Raw genomic sequence first — 23,294 nt, 5'->3', positions numbered from 1 at the left:
GTGTGTGTGTGTGTGTGTGTGTGTGTGTGTGTGTGTGTGTGTGTGTGTGTGTGTGTGTGTGTGTGTGTGTGTGTGTGTCTGAGTGTGCGTGTGTGTGTGTGTGTGTGTGTGTGTCTGAGTATGCGAGTGTGTGTTTGTGTGTGTGTGTGTCTGAGTATGCGAGTGTGTGTTTGTGTTTGTGTGTGTGTGAGTGTGTTTTGTGTGTGTGTGAGTGAGTGTGGGAGTATTTATGTGTGTGTGTGAATGTGCAAGTGTGTGTGTGTTTGTCTGAGTGTGGGTGTGTTTGGGTGCGTGAGTGTGGGAGTATTTATGTGTTAGTGTGTGAGTGAGTTGCGTGAGTATGTGTGTGAGTATGTGTGTGAGTATGTGTGTGAGTATGTGTGTGAGTATGTGTGTGAGTATGTGGGAACATGCGTGCTTGTACATCCATGCCTGTATGTGTGCATGTGCATGCGTGCTCTGTGCATAGTCTGTATGTGTGCACATGTGTGCGTGAGGCCAAAGGTCAGGGGTGAGGGGCAGCCGTGTTCCGGTAGCCATGGTTTTCCGGAGCTTTTACTTGGGGACCAGCGGGCGATTTCCCGACAAACAGCCGAGACAAACCGGGAGAGTGAGCACCTCAAGGTCAAGCCGTCCCTCCACCTGAGCCTCTCCTTGCTTCAGTCTGTCAGTGAACATCCATCAACTCCCTGTCACCGGTATAAATAGAAAGCACTCCAAACAAAAATAAAATGCCCTAATCTAAGAGGCCTTAAAAATAGCAGCCACATATATGCCTGACAATGGAGCGGTGGTGCTGACGGGCTTTCTCAGAGCTGAGTTTGATACAAAGATGGGAAGACACTCACTTCTGTTTGGTAAACACCAGAATAATCCTCCTGGAAACCCTGAGCGACAGCCCATCTCCTTGCCCTGGACAGGCTCCAAGATTCCAGTAAACCTGTCCGATAAGGAGACAGCTTGCGGGCTACAAACTGATTAAGAGTGTCAGGAACATTTCATCGGCTGCGCCTGTCTCAACTGTGTTCAGTTATCACACCGCCGGGCCTTTCCAGACACAGAGAGAAGAGAGCAAAGTGAAATAAACTGCTGGAGGAACTCAGCGGGTCAGGCAGCAACTGTGGAGGGAATGGGGCAGGCGACCTTTCATGTCGGGGCCCTTCTTCAGTCTGACTGGACATTCGTAGTAAAGTGGGTGATGGGTTCCTGAAACGTATTGCCAGGGATGGTGGTGGAGGCAGATACGTTGGATGTGTTTAAGAGGCTTTTAGATCGATATTCAGGGAAGAAACTATATGGATTACATGCGGGCAGAGATTACTGTAATTTGGCATCATGTTCGGCACAGACATTGTGGGCAGAAGGGCCTGTTGCTGTGCTGTACTGTTTTGTGTTCCATGGTGTATAAATTATTGTGAGCACCAGGGATCAGGTGAGCTGTTCCCCAACAGTGATGGCGGTGGAGGTAATGGCTACATTAGTTTGTCAAACATCAAAGCTCTGTAGACTACACACTGATTCCCACAGGCAGGAAGGCAGCAGATGTAACCTAAACTATTGCGGAGAGGAGGAGAAAGCAAGTAAGCATCTGCTGAGAGCAACCAGCTGACTACAGCTGTGGGAAAAGTGCCAGCATCTTTTATTAAAAGAACAGAGCACTTGAAAAAAATAACAGAATCGGGGCAAGGTCAGTGTGGATTCGTGAAAGGTCAACAAGGTTTGACAAATCTGTGAAAAACATAAAGCGCTGGAGTAACTCAATGGGTCAGGCACATCCCTGGAGAATGTGGACAGGTGACGTCCCAGGTCGGGACCCTTTGCCATGGAGAACTCCTTCAAAGTAGGCCTACCTCGAGGAGATGGGCAAACTATGTTTTAGATGGAACCCTTCATCAGACTTCAGACAGGTTCCTGACCTGAAACATCGTCTGGCCATGCCCTCCATAGATGGGCCTGGCCCCCCTGAGTTCCTCCAGCACTTTGCATTTTTCACAGGAATAAAGCATCTGCAGTTCCTCGTGTCTCCATCAATACTGGCATCCAAAGGTTTCCATAATCTATGCCAATGATTTGGATGCTGGAGACTGCATGTTATTCATACACTAAAATACATATTTGTCATCAATTCCAATGAAGGATGTGAAATGTTAACTCTGCTTCTCACTCCATGGATGCTGTCTGGCCTGCAGAGTATTTCTATCAATGAGGAGTATTGTGGATAGTGAAGATGGTCTAAGACTACCTTAGGATGGAGATCATTCTGCATCTTGCTGATTCAGGGACCTGTCTCTTAAATTTATATTACTGTTCCAGCATCCATCTGGCACCTCATTTCAGATACAAATTATTCTTAGTGAGAAATTTTCCTTCCTCAGATCCCCTTTTCACCTCCTTCTCTCTCTCTCTCACCTTAAACCTATGCTCTCTAGATTTAGAGATCTAGATCCTACCTGAGGCACAACGTTTTCCACACAAAGGGTGGTGGGTATGGAACGAGCTGCCAGAGGAGGTAGTTGAGGTAGATACTGACACAACATTCAAAAAGTATTTGGACAGCTGCATGAATAGAATAGGTTGAGAGGGATATGGGCAAAGCACAGGCAGGCAGGTCTCGTGTAGATGGGACATGTTGGTCAGTGTGTTGTAAGTTGGGCCAAAGGACTTGTTTCCATGTTGTGTGGTTCTGTGACCTTCCCCACACAGACAGGGGTTGAGAGAGAAAGGCAGATCAGCCATGATCAAATGGCAGAGAGACTTGAAAGGCTGAATGGTCTCATTCACAATCTTATGATCAGTTGGAAGGCGGGGCAGAGAGTTGACAGATGGAAGACAATAAGTTCAAGATGATGAATTTTCTGAACTCAAATTGGAGTTGGAACATATCCTGTAAATAGAAGGGTGCTCAGAAATATTGATGCCCGGGGGGGCTAAGAGGTTAGAGTCATAGTCATGGAATCGTACAGCATGTCCCAGTCCATAGTCCTCTGACAGATAGAGGGAACTTGGTTAACCTGCATAAGATTACGAGACAAAGATATTTTAGATTTTCAGGATCTTTTCTTTTCCATGGTTAGGGTAGCAAAAGCAAGTGGGTATGGGTTTAAAATGAGAGGAAGGAGTTGAAAGGCGATCTGAGAAGAGTGATTTTACACACAGAGTGTTTGTACCTTAACGCTGCCAAAAGGAGGTGGTGGAATCGGATACAATTGCCACATTTGACTGATTGAGATACAGCATGGAAACAGGCCCTTCGGCCCATCACGTCCACGCTGACTATCCATCACCCATTCACACTAGTTCTATGTTATCCAACTTTCTCATCCACTCCCAACACACTAGGGGCAATTTACAGAGGACCAATTAACCTATACACCTTTGCGGTGTGGGAGGAAACCGGAGCACCAGGAGGAAACCCATGCGGTCACAGGAAGAACGTGCAAACACCACACAGTCAGCACCCGAGATCAGGATCGAAGCCTGCACACTGGCACTGTGAGGTATTGAGACAAACATCCAATTGGCAAGGCATAGACGGATATAGTCCTATAGACTGGCGTAGATCAGCTGTGTCTGTGTTGTCCAGCCCTACGGCCCTATAATGATGATAGATGGCTTTCCTGGCTGCAGAGGGTTCTGGGATTGTCTATCCTCCATGGCTGGCCCTTTGCCACGAAGCTATGAAAAGCCAATGTAGAATAGGAGAAAGCAAGGTCAAGCAAGTTGGAGGGGAGGAAAATGAATCATCACCGTTGGCACAGTCGGGAAATGGACAGGGAGCTAGAAACGGCTCTTGTGAATCTCCAGACACAGGGACAGTAATTTAAGATCCCTTGGAAGTTTCCAAGTGCTGTGCCAAGCTTGGGCAGAGTTCCAGAGGGGGATGGTTATCTGGCCTGATCTGTCAGTGCGGTCTGAGGCTCCACGGCAGAGATTATACTCTCCCTGGATGAAGAGCTGCCTTGCCCCGGAGGGAGGGGGGCAGCAAAGAGGGGGAGAAAGACGGGGCCTCAGGAGAGGGGAGCGAGGAGGAGAGGAGGGAGGGGTTGTATCAGCGGGCTGGATTGTTTGGGGGGGAGGGGGGGGGGGGGGGGGGTGGATTGACTGCAAGTCATACAGCACGGAAACAGGCCCTTCGGCCCAACCTATCCATGCCGACCAAGATGCCCCATCAATGCTAGTCCCATCTGCCCGCCATTTGGCCCATATTCCGCTCAACTTTTCCTATCCATATACCTGTACAATTGTCTTTTAAATGTTGTGATAGTACCTGCTCAACTACCTCCTCTGGCAGCTCGTTTCATACACCCACCACCCACTGTGTGAAAAAATTTCCCCCCTCAGGTTCTGATTAAATGATTCCCCTCTCACCTTAAACTTATGCCCACTGGTTCTTGATTCCCCTACCCTGGGTCAAATACTGTGCATTCACCCTACCTATTCCCCTCATGTTTTATACACCTCTATAAGATCACCCCTCAGCCTCCTAAACTCCAAGCAATAAATAGTTGGCCTGCCCAACGAGACCCTCGAGTCCTGGAAAGATCCTCGCAAATCTTCTCAGCATTCTTTCCAGCTTGCCGGCATTCTTCCTGCAGTGGGATGGCTGTAATTGAGCATGGTACTCCAGGTGTGGCCTCACCTACGCCTCGTACGACAGTAACCGTGCCCCGGTGACTGGTGGGTTAACTCAGTCCCTGAAATGTCTCTGTGCGCATGTTGGAAAATGTGAGTGAGACGGGTTACTGCGGCCGTCTCTCCCGCTCCCGGGCCACTCTCATTACACTTTCCATCCATTAGTACTGATCCACTGCAGCCATGGTGAATCACTGTCTCTTAATTGGTTTTCAACTGTATTTATAGAGAGCGATTCAATAACTGGGGGAGATAAAGGAACGATCGTCCTCAGAGTGAGAACCTGGGACAGGAGACTGGGGTGGGTGGGGTAAGCAGGTGGGAGGTGGGGGGGGGGGGGGGGCCGTATACTGTGCAAGCCCCTTGGCTGTGTTTGTGTTTGGGGTTCTGGATGCCTTGGGAGAGTGTTTGGGAGGGCAGAGTGTCTATGACTTTGGGGAGGGTGTGTTGGGTGTGTTGGGTGTCTGCATGTGAATAGTGGGGGTGTGTGTGTTTGGGGTGTGTGTGTTTGAAGGCCGCACAATGGTGCAGAGGTAAAGATGCTGCCTTACAGTGCCAGAGACCCGGATTCCATCCTGACTGTCTGTGCTGAGTGTACAGGGTTTGTATTTTCTCCCCATGAATGCGTGGGTTTTCCCTGGTGCTCCGGTTTCCTCCCACACTCCAAAGCTGTGCAGGTTTGTACGTTAATTGGCTTTCGTTTAAAAAAAGTCTCAATTACCCCTAGTGTGTAGGTAGTCCTAGTGTACGGGGTGATCGCTAGTCAGCGCGGACTCAATGGGCCGAAGGGCCTGTTTCCATGCTGTATCTGTGCGTGTGATGTGCATTGGGGAGTGAGGGGGAATGTGGATGTGGGTTGTGAGGGGTGTGTGTATGTTTGGAGTGGGGTTGGTGAGAGCGTGTCTGCCTCTAAAGTGTGAATCATATCTCATTGAAAGTGCCATGTCTTTTAAAAGGTGTTATAGTACCTGCCTCAACTACCTCCTCTGGAGTTTGTTCTATACACCCACCACCCTCTGTGTCAAAAAGCCACCCCTCAGGTTCCTATTAAATCCTTCCTCCCTCACCTTAAACCTATGTCCTCTGGTTCTTGATTTCATAGCTTATTCTTATTGTGGGTGGTGGGTGTATGGAATGAGCTGCCTTCCAGAGGAGGTAGTTGAGGCAGGTACTATAACAACAGTTAAAAAGCACTTGGACAGGTACATGGATAGGAGAAGGTTCAGTGGGATATGGGCTAAACACAGTCAAATGGTACTAGTTTAAATGGTGCATCTTGGCTGGCATGGATGAGTTGGGCCAAAGAGCCAGAGGGCCTGTTCCTGTGCTAGATGATTCTATGACTATTTATGAGTGACTGTCTTTCATTTCTGATTTATTTGGGATCTTTCTCAAGTTTTTCATACAGATTCACATTAATAACATTATTGAATGAATATATAAATTTAAAGACATTTATTTGATCATGTTTAGCACAAAGTGCCCCAGTCATTTTATATACGTGACTCTATCACCCCAATCACCACCGATATAGCACCCACTACTACATTCAGTATAATCTCACTCATAATCCATCACCCATGAACTTCACACAAAACATATAACCTCATATATATCACATTACATAACATCTAGATATTAATTGGAAAGAGTGCAGAAAAGATTCAGAAGGAAGTTACCTGGGCTTGTAGGCATGTTACAGCGAGAGGTTGGAGAGACTGGGACATTTTTCTTTGGAGCGTAGGAGGCTGAGGGGTGACCTTATTGAGGTGTACAAGATCGTGAGGGGCATGGATAAAGCGAAAGCTCACAGTCTTTTTCTCAGCGTATAGGATTCTAAAACCAGAGGGCACAGGCTTAAGGTGAGAGGGAAGAGATTTGAGGGACCTCAGGGGCAGACTTTTCATTCAGAGGGTAGTCTGTATCTGGAACGAGCTGCCAGAGGAAGCTATAGAGGCGGAAACACTTAGACCTTTTGGACAAATATATGACTAGGAAGGGTTGAGAGGGATATGGGCAGTAAATGCAACTAGTATGCCAACCTAGTGAACATCAACAAATGCCTGTTGGCTTCCCAGGATTTTGAGGTTGGGAGTCGGGAGAGGAGAGAAGAAGGGTCCAGTCATGGTGCCGCCCATTTCAAAGGAGACACAGGGAACAGCAGGTGCTGGAATATTGAGCAAATCACAAAATGCTACAGGGACTCAGCGGGTCAGGCAGCATCTGTGACCCTTCTTCAGACTGATGGAGTGGTGGGGGGGGGAGAAAGCTGGAAAAGAGAAGTGTGTCCAGGACAAGTGATAGGTGGATACAGACTAGGGAGGTGGGTGATCGGCAAATGGGTGGAGTAAGGCTGGAGGTGTAAAGGAGATAAATGGGTGTCAGATACAGAGAGGAGAGAAAAAGTGAAATGTAAAACTCTATGGAGGGATGTGGATGAGGGGACGGGGGAGGGGAAAGAGGGGATAAAGGGAAAGGTCGACCCGGGGATGGGAGATGAGCTTACGGAGGAGGGGAAAGGAGCAGGGAGAGTGGATGGTGGGAGAAATGTGTACACACCAGGGTGGGGGTGACAGGAAAGGCAAGGGAGTGGAAGGGATATGTTACTTGAAATTGGAGAGGTCAATGTTCACGCTGTTGGGTTGCAACCAGAATATTAGGTGCTGTTCTTGTAGTTTCTGTCGAGCATTACTCTGGCAATAGAGGGGGCTCAGGACAGAAAGGTCAGTGCGGGCCCATTCCATTGCTTCTATCCATTCTTAATCTGTTCAAAGTTGAACTGTGCAAAGCAGGTTGAGTTATGATTGTGATTTAGAAGTCTCTATGAATTACCAAGCTATTTTTTCCTAATGCAAAGATACACATTTCCATAATCTCCAAGATCAGCAAGTAAATGAAATGATCAGAGCTGGGTTTGCATTCCACACACTAGCAGTGGGATGTTCACACCAAGCCTGATGTCCGCTGGTCTGGGCCGCTATGCTGAGGGGCGTAAAGGGGCTGCTTCCACACTGACATCTCTCTTGCTTTTCTTGCGCTGTTTCCTGGTAACAGAGAGATGCACGAGAACGAGGATGAGGAAAAAACCTGTATTTGGGGGAGAGAGAGAGAGAGAGAGAGAAGGGTGATGGAGGTCAGGGAGGAAGCAACTGAATAATTGTTTAAGAAGGAACTGCAGATGCTGGAAAATCGAAGGTACACCAAAATGCTGGAGAAACTCAGCGGGTGCAGCTGCATCTATGGAGCGAAGGAATTAGGCAACGTTTCGTCCCGAAACGTTGCCTATTTCCTTGGCTCCATAGATGTTGCTGCACCCGCCGAGTTTCGCCAGCATTTTTGTGTACCAGCAACTGAGTAAACATGGAGTGATACAAAGGAACTGCAGATGCTGGTTTATACCGCTGGGAAGGAGGGGGAGAGGTTCAGGTGTCATCTCCCACATTCCCGTGCCTGTCCCACGGTCCGCTATCATGTTTTCCTCAACCTCACCTGCCTGCCCCCACACATAGTTCTCCCAGTGCCAGAATACCTATCGACCTCCACTGGAGCCTCCATGGTCCTCAGTGTCACTGCTCTCTGAGGGAAGAGGCTTCTACACATCTCTGTCCTGAATGGCCAACCTCATGTAAGTCTGCAATCATCTCTGGCATTACTCTGGCAGTAGAGGGGGCTCAGGACAGGAGGGTCAGTGTGGGCCCATTCCAGTGCTTCTATCCAATCTTAACCTGTTCAAAGTGTAATTGTTTAACTAGAAGAACAGCAACTCACACTGTATTCTCTCTCTTTCTGGCTATCATTCCTCTCTCTCTCTCTCTCTCACTAACTTGCTCTCTTTCTCTGTCCTATTCTATCTGACTTTCTCTCTCTCTCTCTCTCTCTCTCTCTCTCTCACACTCCGAGGCTCTTTCTCGCTGACACTTTCTCCCTTTGACTTACTTTCTCTCTCTCTCTCCCTCTCTGACTTGCTCCTTTCACTCTCTCTGACAATTCTCTCCATCTCCCTCTTGTTTACTCTCTCTCTTACTCTTTCTCTGACTTGCTCCCACTTTCTCTCTCTCTCTGTGACAGCCCTCTCTCTCTCTCTCTCTCTGTGACAGTCCTCTCTCTCTCTCTCTCTTTCTCTCGTTCTCTCTCTCTCTCTCTCTCTCTCTCTCTCTATCTCTCTCTGTCACCACAAGATCATTCAGAGTTGCTACTACTAGCCCACCCCTCTATGTTTCCCAACTTGTGGAGCAAATCCAAGCGTTTGACACACACTTTACGGGAACTGTCATTTTTCCAACAAAGTGCTTGGACTGTAATCTATCACAAACTGTTTCTACGTAAATCCCACTCACCAATCACAGCCAGGGTGCCAACAATTGTGCTGACAGTCGTTAAGACAGTCGGTTTGCCTTGAATTGGCTCAATTTCAATCCTGCACTTGCCGTGCGAACTGCAGGTACAAATATTCACTGCAAGGGAAGGGTTAGACAACGTGAGACGCAAAGCCAATGTGGCACAAATACTCAGCAGGTCAGGCAGCATCCATGGGATTCATGTTTCCACTCAATGTTTAGTTTAGTTTATTTATTGTCACGCGCACTGAGTTTACAGTGACCATTCGTCACCCGTTCACACTAGTTCTACATGATCCCACTTTCGCAACGACTCCCTATGCACTAGGGGGCAATTTACAGAGGGCCAATTAACTATAAACCCACACGTCTTTGGGATGGGGGGGGAACCCAGAGCACCCGGAGGAACCCACTCAGTCACAGGGAGAGCAAGAAAATTCCACACAGACAACACTTGAGGTCAGAATCACACCCGGAGTCTCTGACACTGTGAGGTAGCAGCTCTACCCGCTGCATCACCGTGCTGCCCAATGTTGTTTAGAAATAACATGTTGTGCAGTTTGTCATGTCGGGTCCAGTATGATTGGACCGGGTAGAACGCAGCAAAGATTCACGTACCTTGGTACACGTGACATTAATAAACTAATACCAGAGGAGCCATGATTCAGAAGTGTGTTAATCACCACAAGTTTAGTATTTATGTGACATTAAACATTACACTAAACGTTATTCCCTTTATCCCATAGACACTAAATGCTGGAGTAACTCAGCGGGTCAGGCAGCATCTCTGGAGATAAGGAATAGATGATGTCTCCTCAGATCCTGGTGAACTTCTACCGCTGCACCATCGAGAGCATCCTTACCAACTGCATCACAGTATGGTATGGCAACTGCTCTGTCTCCGACCGGAAGGCACTGCAGAGGGTGGTGAAAATTGCCCAACGCATCACCGGTTCCACGCTCCCCTCCATTGAGTCTGTCCAAAGCAAGCGCTGTCTGCGGAGGGCGCTCAGCATCGCCAAGGACTGCTCTCACCCCAACCATGGACTGTTTACCCTCCTACCATCCGGGAGGCGCTACAGGTCTCTCCGTTGCCGAACCAGCAGGTCGAGGAACAGCTTCTTTCCGGCGGCTGTCACTCTACTAAACAACGTACCTCGGTGACTGCCAATCACCCCCCCCTCCCCCCCCGGACACTTATTATTTATTTTTTATTCAAATCGTTTGCTATGTCGCTCTTCAAGGGAGATGCTAAATGCATTTCGTTGTCTCTGTACTGTACACTGACAATGACAATTAAAATTGAATCTGAATCTGAATCTGAATGTACCAGGTCAAGACCCTCTTTCATACTGTTTTTATCCCATATCCTGTACACTGTGGACGGCTTGATTGTAATCAGGTATAGACTGGACTGGTTAGCACGCGACAAAAAAGCTTTTCACTTTACCCCTGTACATAGAAACATACAACATAGAAAATAGGTGCAGCAGGAGGCCATTCGGCCCTTCGAGCCAGCACCGTCATTCATTGTGATGATGGCTGATCGTCCCCTATCAATAACCCATGCCTGCCTTCTCCCCATATCCCTTGACTCCACTAGCCTCTAGAGCTCTATCTAACTCTCTCTTAAATCCATCCAGTGATTTGGCCTCCACTGCCCTCTGTGGCAGGGAATTTCATAAATTCACAACTCTCTGGATGAAAACGTTTTTTCTCACCTCAGTCTTAAATGACCTCCTTTAGTCTAAGACTGTGGCCCCTGGTTCTGGACTCTCCCAACATTGGGAACATTTTCCTGCACATGTGACAATAAATTAAAATTAAACTAAAAAAACACTAAAGTAAACACTGGTCCAGGCTTTACCTGGGAGAGTTTCTCTGAGTATCACCGTCGCATCTCCTTCCTCTCTGAGGACTAACGTGACCTGGTGCAAACCTGGATCCACCCAGTTCAGCCCAATGGACAGGAATGCCAGCGTATCTGGAAGAGGAAACATGGACCGTCAGCTTATAAACCTCGTTAGGCTGCCCATCTAGTTCAGAAACCAGAGTCTGTGAATGGGCTCAGTAACTAGCACAAAGCAGCAAAACCAGCCATAGTTATTTGAGATACTTTGCGGAATCAGGCCCTTCGGCCCACCGAGTCCGTGCCGCCCAGCGATCACCCCTTACAGTAACACTATCCTATACACTAGGGACAGTTTACGTCACAAAAGTCAATTTATGTTAATCTACAAACCTGCTCGTCTTTGGAATGTGGGGGGAAACCGGAGCACCCGGAGAAAACCCATGTGGTCACAGAGAGAATGTTGAAACTGTACAGATAGCACCCATATAATCAGGATCTACATTTATTCGGGCAAGTTAAAGGTCCTAGATGTAGACTCAAGAACTGCAGATGTTAGTTTACAAAGAAAAAGACAAAAGTGTTGGAGTAGCTCAGCGGGTCAGGTAGCATCTCTGGAGAAGTCGGATAGGTGACGTTTTGGGCCGGGACCCTGATTCAGACTGACCTAGACCACCTAGATGTTTGGTAACACTTCTCCTGACTTTGGGAAGGAGTGGTGCCCTCAGCCTGGGTCCCACAGATGTTGTCGCTGCCAGGGATTACCCATGGTCTGTACACCTTCCTCACCGTTCCTTTGATCGAGCTTCCACTTCCGTTGCTCCATGGGATGGCCATCGAGGGAGAGAGTGGCCAGCCTGGCCCCGTGAGACACTGTGACGGAGATTGCCTGCTCTTCTCTCCGTGGGGTGCACAGGAAAGTTCCAGAATAGACCAGCGATGGGTCAGGAGGAGCCTCTCGGAGTTCAGCAACGTGGACCACCAGGTATGTGGTGACAAACAAGCTCGGGTCATCTACAGAGAAAATGGAGATACCATTACTAGATCGACAGGAGATATTAGTATTGGCTTTTTGTAGTGTTATTTTTTGTTTGCATTTATGTATATGTATGTGCAGAGATGTATATGTATGTATATGATATATATATATATATTATGTGTGTGCGTGTAGGAAAGGAACTGCAGATGCTGGTGATACACCAAAGATATGATACTGTGTCCCCGCTGAGACTCTCCAGCATTTTGTGTCTTTTTTTAGATACAATTATATATTATAACTTTTATATATTACCTTGTTTGTATATTATAACAGTTATCTATATACAGTGCCTTCAGAAAGTATTCAGATCCCTTCATTTCATCCACATTTTGTTACGTTACAGCCTTATTTTAAAATTGATTAAATTCGTTTTTTAAATTATCAATCTACACACAATATCGCATAATGAAGAAGCGAAAACAGATGTTTCGAATTTTTTGCAAAGTAATTAAAAAGAAATAACTGAAATATCACATTTACATAAGTATTCAGACCCTTTGCTATGACACTTAAAATTGAGCTTCTGTTCATCCTGTTTCCATTGATTATCCTTGAGATGTTTCTACAACTTAATTGGAGCCCACCAGTGGTAAATTAAATTTATTGGACATGATTTGGAAAGGCACACACCTGTTTATATAAGGTCCCACAGTTGACAGTGCATGTCAGAGCAAAAACCAAGCCATGAAGATGAAGGAATTTTCTGGTCCCTCTAGAGATGTTCGATCGTAAACCTCCGAGACAGGATTGTGTCAAGACACAGATCTGGGGAAGGGTATAAAACAATTTCTGCAGCATTGCAGATCCCAAAGAGCACAGTGGCCTCTGTCATTCTTAAATGGAGGAACTTTGGAACCACCAGGACCCTTCATCGAGCTGGCCGCCCGGCCAAACTGAGCAATTGGGGGAGAAGGGCCTTGGTCAGGGAGGTGACCAAGAACCCGATGGTCACTCTGACAGAGCTCCAGAGTTCCTCTGTGGAGATGGGAGAATCTTCCAGAAGGACAACTATATCTACAGCACTCCACCAATCAGGCCTTTATGGTAGAGTGGCCAGACGGAAGCCGCTCCTCAGTAAAAGGCCCATGTCAGCCCACTTGGAGTTTGCCAAAAGGCATGAGAAACAAGATTCTCTGGTTTAATGAAACAAAGATTGAACTCTTTGGCCTGAATGCCAAGCGTCACGTCTGGAGGAAACCAGGCACCGCTCATCACCTGGCCAATACCATATCTACGGTGAAGCATGGTGGTGGCAGCATCATGCGGTGGGGATGCTTTTCAGCGGCAGGAACAGGGAGACTAGTCAGGATCAAGGGAAAGATGAACGGAGCAAAGTACAGAGTGATCCTTGATGAAAACCTGCTCCAGAGCGTTCTGGAGCTCAGACTGGGGGGAGGTTCACCTTCCAACAGAACAACGACCCTAAGCACATAGTCAAGACAATGCAGGAGTGGCTTCATGACAAGTCTATGAATGTCCTTGAGTGTCCCAGCCAGAGCCCGGACTTGAACCTGATCGAACATCTCTAGAGGGACCTTCAAATACCTGTGCATCGACGCTCCCCATCTAACCTGACAGAGCTTGAGAGGATCTGTAGAGAAGAATGGAAGAAATTACCCAAATACAGGTGTGTTAAGCTTGTATAGTCATACCCAAGAAAAATTGAGGCTGTAATCGCTGCCAAAGGTGCCTCAACAAAGTACTAAGTAAAGGGTCTGAATACTTATGTCAATGTGATATTTCAGTTATTTATTTTTAATTTCTTAGCAAAAATTTCGAAACACCTGTTTTTGCTTCTTCATTCTGGGGTGTTGTGTGTAGATTGATGATAAAAAATTTTTAATACATTTTAAAATAAGGCTGTAACGTAACAAAATGTGAAAAAAAAGTGAAGGGGTCTGAATACTTTCTAAATGCCCTGTACTTATGAAACTGTCATCTTGTATGTATGTATGTATGTATGTATGTATGTATCTACGTGTCTGTGTATTTGTATATTTGTCAAAACGCTACGTGGTAGCGCTGGAAACTTTCCACATTCTTACTCGCATTTTTCCCGTCAACACCATAATCAGGTTCCCTTCGGATTCTATATTTCACTTTTCTTAAAAAGTCAACTTTTTATTGTTAAAATCCTTCCTGTCGGCTTCCAACAAACCTCGATATAAAGTTGCAATCCACCAACTTTTCACCTGAATGGGATATCACAGACCTCCACCCGACATTTGCAACAATGTTGCCATTATAGCTCCTGGCAGGACAGGAGGGAGAGGGTCAATTGATATTGCAATTGTGGAAGTGGAATTGGAATTTTATTTTGAAGTCCAGTGCTGAAGGAAGCAGGTGAGAGCTGCAATCTTATGTTCGGCAACGCATTGAGTTGTGGGACCACGCCTCCCGTGGGGGTATGGGTTAGTGGTGCAATATTGCGTTGGGGAACGGGTTGCGTTGGGGGACCAGGCCTCCCGTGTGACCAGGGACCCAATGGGTCCCAGTTGGTCTAGTATATATATACAGCTTTTTAATTTTACATACTATGTTGTGTTGCTGCAAGTAAGAATTTCATTGTTCATGTCTGGGACATGTGACAACACTCTTGACTCTTGCAGGGTGAGTCAGCAGGATTAAAGCACCAAAATTAGAGACAAAATGCTGGAGTAACTCAACGGCTTAGGCCACATCCCGGAGATAAAGGTTGGGTGATGTTTCGGATCTTTGTGTGAAGAAGGGTTCCGACCTGAAACATCGACCATCCGTTATCTGCAGAGATACTGCAGACCCATTCCTCCAGCACTTTATGTCTATCTTTGGTATAAATCAGCAACTGCAGTTCCTTCCGACACTGGATGAAAGCACCAGTGGGCGCCCGTTTAGTGGGTCTGACGCATTCTAACTGGTCTAGTCCCGCTCCACCCACTAACTAAGGGCAAGTAGCCCGTGACCTTCCACCTTTGACCTGAATTGTTTCTCTCCCTCCACATACGCTGACTGACCTGCCAAGTATTTCCATCTCATTCCAGACACGGGCTACCATCTGTGCGAAAGTGTTGTCCCTGTGGTTTCTATTTTTTAGTTTTCGAGATACAGCGTGGAAACAGGCCCTTCAGCCAGGGAGTCCACGCCAACTAGCGATCACCATATACTAATTCTATCCTACACACTCGGGATAATTTACAGAATCCAATAAACTTAAAAACCCACACGTTTTTCTCTACAACTCTCCCCTCTCACTTTGATCTTACGCCCCCTAGTTTTAGAATCTCAGCCTCTTACACTCCGAAGAAAAATGTCCCTGCCCATCCAACCTCTCCCTGTAACACAAGCCCCCAAGCCCGGGTGAAAGGAGAGTGGTGTGGAGTGGGAGGGGAGGGGGAGCGGGTGTGCCTCAGTTTGAGGGGTATTCCTGCTGCCTCTCACACAGTCAACAGCTACAGAAGTGCGAAAACGCACGGCTCCAGATTCAAGGGACAATTTCTTCCCAGCTATTATCAGGCAACTGAACCACCTATTAACAACTAGAGAGCGGTCCCGACCTACCATCTACCTCATCAGAGACCATCTTATATATAATCGGACTTCACAGGACTTCATCCTGCACTAAACGTTATTCCCTTTATCCTGTATGTCTGTACACTGTGGACGGCTTGACTGTAATCATGTGTTGTCTTTCCGCTGACTGGATAGCACGCAACAAAAGCATCTCACTGTACCTTGGTACACGTGATAAAAAACTAAACTAAACCAGCGTTACTTGAGCACCTGGCTCAGTAACCAGCCAGTGAAGTTTGTATGTTCTCCCCGTGACCGCGTGGGTTTTCTCTGGGTGCTCCGGTTTCCTCCCACGTCCCAAAGACGTGCGGGGGTTTGTAGGTTGATTCAGCTGAGAGTTTGACAGGCCGTTGAATGTGGTGAAGTGGAGCCAGGATAAGCGGTGGGATCTGCTCTTTGTAGACGCGTTCCTGGACAGTGGCATCATTGTCAGCTCAACACTGCAGGGTTTCCATGCCGACGCCTCACAGTTTGTTTTATCACCATTCACGTAACTAACACACTCACACACTCAGACCACAGCCAGTGATTCCCACTTGCCAAGCTTGACACCAGGATGAAATGTCTCCAGGTTTATGCACCCAGTTTATACCCAGGGCAGGGGAATCAAAAACTAGACGGCACAGGTTTAAGGTGAGAGGGGCAAGATGTAAAATGACACCACCACTGGTATTAATTGAAGATACATTTCAGAATGATCTAACACGAGAAGATCTAAAGCAAACCTACTGTACTTGGGTACCCTGACAGTAAAGTACCATTGAACCATCAAACCTTTCTACACAGAGGCTATTGGGTGTATGGAATTAATTGCCAGAGGAGGTGGTTGGGGCAGGTACTATAACAACATTTAAAAAATCATTTGAACAGATATTTATATAATCGGAAATCTTTGGATATAGGGCAAATTTGGCAAATGGGACTAGCTTAGATCAGTCTGCATAGATGATTCTGTTTCTGTGCTGTCTGGCTATGACTTTATTTTTTTGTTTCTCCTCTCCGTCTATTTCAGCTAAACAGCTTTTCCCTCTCACTCTGTTTCTCTTCCCCCCTTCCCCTCTTTTTTCTCTGTCTCCCTCCCTCGCTCTACCCTCACCCATTTTTCTTCCCTCCTCTCTACCCTATCTCTGTCTCTGCCTCTCTCTCAGTCTCTCTTTCTGTTTATCTCTCTCTCTCCTGTTTCTCTCTGTCTCTGTCTATTCTCTCTCTCTCCCCCCCCCTCTCTCTCTCTCTCTCTCTCTCTCTCTCAGCTTCTTGTGTTAGGTCATTCTGAATTCTATCTTCAATTAATACCAGGAGTGAGTGAGTGAATGAGTGTGAGTGAGTGATTCTGTGAGGCTGATGGGAAGGCAGGTTATAGTAAATAGGAGACACAAAGTGCTGGAGCCATTCAGCGGGTCAGGCAGCATCTCTGGAGGACATGGATAGGTGACATAGTGGTCAGAAGAAAGCTGGACAAGAGGTGGGGGTGGGACAAAGCCCAGGGACTTTGCAGTGCGAAGAAAGGTCACGACCTGAAACGCCATCCATCCATTTTCTCCAGAGATGCTGCTTGACCCGCTGCATTGCCCCAGCACTTTGTGTCCATCTCCGGTGTAGAGCAGCATCCGCAGTGCTTTGTTTCCCCGTTCACCGTGGGTGGCTGAGGGAGTGGGTCTCTAACGCTGCCTGGGCCATGAAGCAAGCAGCAGCTGCCCGTTGAACACGGGGAGCCATCTTCCCACCGAGACGTCCCAGTCTGACAGCGCTGGAACAGCTGCTGCTGGGAGAGTGTTGTCCCCCCGGGGTTAATGCTTCACGTCACCGCCACTCTTCCCCGAGTCTCGGTAACCCCCTTGGGGTAGAGTCCATCCTCCATTGGGAGAGAGCTGGAGGCATAACTACATCAACAATCCAGGGACTCAGGGACAGCTTCTTCCCCTCTGTTATCAGGCTTCTGAACGGTCCTTCCATAAAGCAAGGGCACAGTCAGATTCACCTCTACCCCATTGCGGACATTGGACTTTGTCTCTGGAATTAATGCACTACAACGCTGAGAACTATATTCTGCACTCTGTATTTTCCCCTTTGCTCTACCTGTTGCACTTTAGTCTGACGATTGTATTTATGTAACACGGTGTATCTGATCTGATCTGATCAGCACACATGACAATAATAAAGCCACATCTCAAAGACATGTGAGGTTGTAGGTTAATTGGCCCTCGGTAAATTGCCCCTAGTGTGTAGGGAGCGGATGAGAAAGTGGGATAATGTAGAACTAATGTAATGGGTGAAGCGTGGACTAGGTGGGTTGAAGGGGTCGTTTCCATGCTGTATCTCTAAACTAAACCTAAACCTGATACAGGCGGCACAGTGACCCAGCGGCTCGAGCTGCTGTATCACAGTGACAGAGAATCGGGTTCAATCCTGAAATTGGGTGCTGCCTGTGTGGAGTTTGCATGTTCTCCTTGTGACTACGTGAGTTTCGTCCGGTTGCTCCAGTTTCCTCCCACATCCCATTGACGTGCGGGCTTGGTAGGTTTTGGAGTGTAGACAGTCTATCTGTCTGAGTAGACGTCCTTCTGAGTAAGTAGATGTCTGTCTGAGTGAGGAGACGTCCGTCTGTGAGTATAGGCAGTCCATCTGGGAGTGTAGTCAGTCCGTCTGGGAGTGTAGGAAGTTCGTTTGGGAGTATAGGCAGACTGTCTGGGAATGTAGTCAGTCCGTCTGGGAGTATAGGCAGACTGTCTGGGAATGTAGTCAGTCCGTCTGGGAGTGTAGTCAGTCTGTCTGGGAGTATAGGAAGTTCGTTTGGGAGTGTAGTCAGTCCGTCTGGGAGTATAGCAAGTTCGTTTGGGAGTGTAGTGAGTCAGTTAGGGTGAGCAGGTAGTCCGTCTGGGAGTGTTAGACATCTGTCTGTGACAGTGAGCATGCCGTCTGCTCTGCGGGGCCACTGAGCGTCTCCTCACCTCCATCCTCTGCCCAGACCTGCAGACGGTAGCTGCGGGCAGCAGGGGGCCGGCCCTGAACGGTCACCTCCCCAGACGTTGCTCCCACCGACAGCCAGTTCCCAGACTCGTTGCTCAGACGATACCTGCAGAGGGCAGGTGTAGGCGGTTAGTCCGGGGCCAGTGATTCCCCACTCTTCCCATCTCCGGGGACTCTGTGATAAACCTGGCACATTGTTTATACTGGAACGATGGGATCTACCCGGCTGTGGCGCCTAAAACACAGTCTGGGAGGAAACGTGCAGGGAAACATTTTGATCACAGTGTTACTTTTGTCACCATGTTATAGGAAATATGTTGTCAAGCTGGGAAGAGTGCAGAGAAGATTTACCAAGGATGTTGCCAGGACTCAAGAGTCTGAGCTGGAAGGAGAGGTTGAGCAGACAAGCACTTTATTCCTTAATAGGAACCAGAGTGGTAACATCTTGTTTACACATTGGGTGGTGGGTGTATGGAACAAGCTGCTGGAAGAGTTAGTTGAAGCAGGAATTATCGCAACGTTTCTGAGACATTTATACAGGTATATGGATAGGATAGGTTTAGAGGGATATGGGCCAAACGGTAGGCAGGTGGGACTAGTGTAGATAGGACATGTTGGTCGGCATGGGCAAGTAGGGCTGAAGGGCCTGTTTCCATATGGTATGACTATAAAATCAGTTAAACAGGATTAGTGAAGGTGAATCAGTCCAAAGGATTATCCCGGGGATGAATGAGTTAACATATGATGAAGGTTTGACGGCACTGGGCCTGTACTTGCTGCCGTTTACAAGCATGACGGGAGGGACCTTATTGAAACTTACCAAATAGTGAAAGGCCTGGATAGATGTGGAGAGGATGTTTCCACTAGTGGGAGTCTTGGACCAGAGGACACAGCCTCAGAATAAAAGGACATACCTTTAGAAAGGAGATGAGGAGGAATTTCTTCAGTCAGAGGGTGGTGAATCTGTGGAATTCATTGCCACAGACTTCGGTGGAGGCCAGGTCAGTGGATATTTTTAAAGCGGACATTGACAGATTCTTGATCAGTAAGGGCGTCAAATGTTAAGGCAGTAGGGGTTGAGAGGGAAAGATAGATCAGCCATGATTGTAAGTCGGAGTAGACTCGATGGTCCAAATGGCCTAATTCTGCTCCTGTGTTAAATACTAGAGGGCATAGCTTTAAGGCGAGAAGGGAAAAGTTTAAAGGAGATCTCCAGGGAAAGCTTTTTTTAAACAGAGAGTATTGGGTGTCACGAACATGTTGCCAGGGGTGGTGATGAAGGCAGATACAAGAGTGGCCTATAAGAAACCTTTGAATATGCACTTGGATATGCAGGGAATGGAGGGATGTGGCAGATACGAGGTAGTCTTGGCATTATTTTTGGCACAGACATCGTGGGCCGAAGGGCCTGTTCCTGTGCAGTACTGCTCAGTTCTAGATGAGAAGGGCAGAGTTTAAAGAGGATGTACGGGGAAGGTTGATTTTACACAGAGAATGGTGGGAGACATGGAACGTGCTGCCAGAAATGGGGGTGGGGGAGATATACAACAGCGATTTGTTTCAAGAGACTTTAAGATACTGCAGGCACATGGATAGGCAGAGAATGGAGGGATATGGGTCATGTGCAGGCAGAGGAGATTAGTTTAACGGCATCAGGTCCGACGCAGACACTGTGGGGCGAGAATTCCTGCTCTATACTGTTCTATATCCTACTTATACTGTGTCATTTAAAATTAACCCAGCATGTTAACCCAGTTTTATTATACATTTGGATTATTAAGTATGTCTAGGAGGTGTGGAGGATGAGATTGGGTTCACTTGGCATAATGATCAGCATGGACATTGTGGGCTGAATGGCCTGTACTGTTTCATGATCTACAATGGTGGCAGGGAGACACAGCTAAGGGTGTAAGAAGGAATGACAAATGCTGGTTTATACCAAAGATAGACACAAAGTGCTGGAGCAACTCAGCGGGTCAGTCAGCATCCCTGGAGAACATGGATAAGTGGAGGGTTACACAAAAAAGCTGGAGAAACTCAGCGGGTGCAGCAGCATCTATGGAGCGAAGGAAATAGGCAACGTTTCGGGCCGAAACCCTTCTTCAGACTGAGTTTCGGCTTGGAACCCATCTCCAGTTTGCCAGTCTGAGGAAGGGTCCTGCCCTGAAACGCCACTTATCCATGTTCTCCAGGGATGCTGCCTGACCCGCAGAGGTACTCCAGCACTTTGTGTCCATCTTCAGAGCCCAGGCAAGGAGCGGGTAGAGGGGGCGGTGTTGCCGTTGCCAGGGTGAGCCGACGTGTCGTGGAGTTTCCTCACCGTGTGGGGGTTGCCACAGAATCGGGGTCCCGAGCCTGCAGGGTCAGTAAGACGGTGCCGGGCTGCACCTCGCGGGACACGTTGACCTCGTACGCTGCCCGCGGGAACTCCGGCCGCTCGTTCACATTCTGCAAGTGGACAGAGAGGGTGGTGGTGGAGCTGGGTCCGTATTCCCCATCCTCCAGCTCCTCCATGTTCCTGGCACTCACCACCAGACAGTACTCACTCACCGCATCAAAGTCTAGGCGCTGGGGACACAAACAGTACAGTGTCACCCCTCAGTACCTCCCCTCCCCTCCCACAGTGCGGCGCTCCCCTCACCCCCCCCCCCCCCCCCCCCCTCACCGGCCCTCCCTCACCCCCCCCCCCCCCCCCCTCCTCACCCCCCCCCCCTCCTCACCGCCCCTCCCTAAGGAGGAGAGAGAGGGAGGGAGGGAGGGGGGGGGGGGAGAGAGAAGAGGAAAGAAAGAGAGGGACAGGGGGAGGGAGGGGAAGGGGGGGGGGAGAGAGGGAGAGAGAGGGGTGGATAGGAAGATGAGGGGGAGGTAAGAGAGGGAGAGGGAGAGAATGAGAGAGGGATGGAGAGAGAGAGAGAGAGAGAGAGAGAGAGAGAGAGAGAGAGAGAGAGAGAGAACCCTTGACACCCTAACTAATCAAGAATCCTTCAATCTCCGCTTTAAAAATACCCAATGCCTTATCCGTCTGTTTGTTCCACAGATTCACCACCCTCTGACGAAAATAATTCCTCCTCATCTCCATTTCCAAGTCTGTGGTGCAAACCCAGACAGTTGGCAGCTCAGAGTTTAATTGGCTGTTGTAGTGTTCAATAGCTTGATGGTTGCAGGGAAGAAGCTGTTCCTGAACCCGGACTTTGTAGTTTTCCGGCTCCTGCATCTGCAGCTTGGAAGTGGGGAAATCGAGTGGGATAGAGGGAAGGAGTTGGCGAGGAGCAAAATGCCCAAGAGAGTAACAGAAGGGGGCAGAGAGATGGAGAGTGTAGTGTGGACACAGAGGGCGTGATACCTTGCGCAGTATCAGCTTCCCAATGTTGCTCTGTCCGCCCTGGACTATTCCGAACCGCTGGCCTTCATTCCCGGATTCGAGTGCGTACGTAATGAGCCAGGCATCAGACGTGTTGAAGTCAGCATCGCTGGCACTGAGGTAGGTGACGACGTGACCAATGTCTGTGTCCTCTGGTACGTTGAACGGTCCGTACTGTAGGAGAGCACGAGACATGGTCAGCTCGCCCGACCGGCAGGCCAGCAACTCACGGGCCAGTGGTACGGTGTAACCTACATCATCATCAACCCTTTAGTCGTTTAGTTTAGTTTATTATTATCACGCGTTGCGTGCTATCCAGTCAACAGGAAGACTATACATGATTACAATCGAGCCGTCCACAGTGTAGGGATACAGGATAAAGGGAATAACGTTTAGTGCAAGATAAAGTCCATTGAAGTCCGATTAAAGATAGTCCAAGGGTCTTCAATGAGGTAAGCGGGGGAGGCAGGACCACTCTCTGGTGGTGATAGGATGCCTGATAATAGCACTTGAATACTGGTAAATCTTCTCCGCACCCGTTCCAGATTGCCTGACAACAGCTGGGCAGAAACTGTCCCTGAATCTAGAGGAATGCATTTTCACACGTCTGTACACCTTGCCTGATGGGAGAGGAGAGAAGAGGGAGTGACCTGGGTGAGACCCATCCGTGAATATGCTGGTGGCCTGGCTGAGAAAAGCTGAAGTGTAGACGAGGTGAAGATGTCTACTCTGTGCTGCCCTGGTTCAAGAGTGTGTGATGGAACAGTGTTATGGGAGCTGCACTCAGTGTCTGGCCCCAGGCGTGTGTGATGGGATGGTGAGGAGTAGATTTGAGTCTGAGATTTACAGATCCATCTCAATGGTAAAACCTGTACCTGTTGCTGGGAGAACTCAGGGGCATGGTCGTTCACCTCATCCACATCCACTATGACAGTGCACGTACTCGACAGCCCTGTGAATAAAACAACAGCGTTAGCATGGACCATCGATATACCCCAAATGTCGCCTGTCCATTCCCTCCACAGATGCTGCCTGAGCCACTGAGTTCTGAGGAAAGACATTCTTGCCATAGAGGGAGTACAGAGAAGGTTCACCAGACTGATTCCTGAGATGTCAGGACTTTCATATGAAGAAAGACTGGATAGACTCGGCTCGTACTCGCTAGAATTTAGAAGATTGAGGGGGAATCTTATAGAAACTTACAAAATTCTTAAGGGGTTGGACAGGCTAGATGCAGGAAGATTGTTCCCGATGTTGGAGAACTACAGAACAAGGGGTTACAGTTTAAGGATAAGGGGGAAATCTTTTAGGACCGAGATGAGAAAAACATTTTTCACACAGAGAGTGGTGAATCTGTGGAATTCGCTGCCACAGAAGGTAGTTGAGGCCAGTTCATTGGCTATATTTAAGAGGGAGTTAGATGTGGCCCTTGTGGCTAAAGGTATCAGGGAGTATGGAGAGAAGGCAGGTACAGGATACTGAGTTGGATGATCAGCCATGATCATATTGAATGGCGGTGCAGGCTCGAAGGGCCGAATGGCCTACTCCTGCACCTATTTT

General features: G+C 48.1%; 1 protein-coding gene across 1 annotated transcript in view; it reads right to left on the bottom strand.

Annotated features, from left to right (window-relative positions):
• Positions 1–5,999: 5,999 nt before the first annotated feature.
• cdh16 (cadherin 16, KSP-cadherin) overlaps positions 6,000–23,294 on the bottom strand; it is a 35,503-nt gene continuing 18,208 nt past the window's right edge. The window contains exons 11-18 of the mRNA XM_055648809.1: positions 22,610–22,686; positions 21,717–21,908; positions 20,694–20,941; positions 18,355–18,479; positions 11,608–11,832; positions 10,837–10,953; positions 8,970–9,086; positions 6,000–7,719 (exon numbers count right to left, since the gene is read on the bottom strand). Of these exons, the coding sequence (XP_055504784.1) occupies positions 7,610–7,719; positions 8,970–9,086; positions 10,837–10,953; positions 11,608–11,832; positions 18,355–18,479; positions 20,694–20,941; positions 21,717–21,908; positions 22,610–22,686 (1,211 nt within the window). The 3' untranslated portion in view covers positions 6,000–7,609. The remainder of the gene's footprint in view (positions 7,720–8,969; positions 9,087–10,836; positions 10,954–11,607; positions 11,833–18,354; positions 18,480–20,693; positions 20,942–21,716; positions 21,909–22,609; positions 22,687–23,294) is intronic.

Source organism: Leucoraja erinacea, chromosome 17 (genome assembly GCF_028641065.1).
Source record: "Leucoraja erinacea ecotype New England chromosome 17, Leri_hhj_1, whole genome shotgun sequence".
In the NCBI taxonomy this organism is placed as follows: domain Eukaryota; kingdom Metazoa; phylum Chordata; class Chondrichthyes; order Rajiformes; family Rajidae; genus Leucoraja; species Leucoraja erinaceus.
The sequence above is the reverse complement of the archived record's forward strand: the minus strand, read 5'-3'. Positions and strand labels throughout refer to the sequence as shown.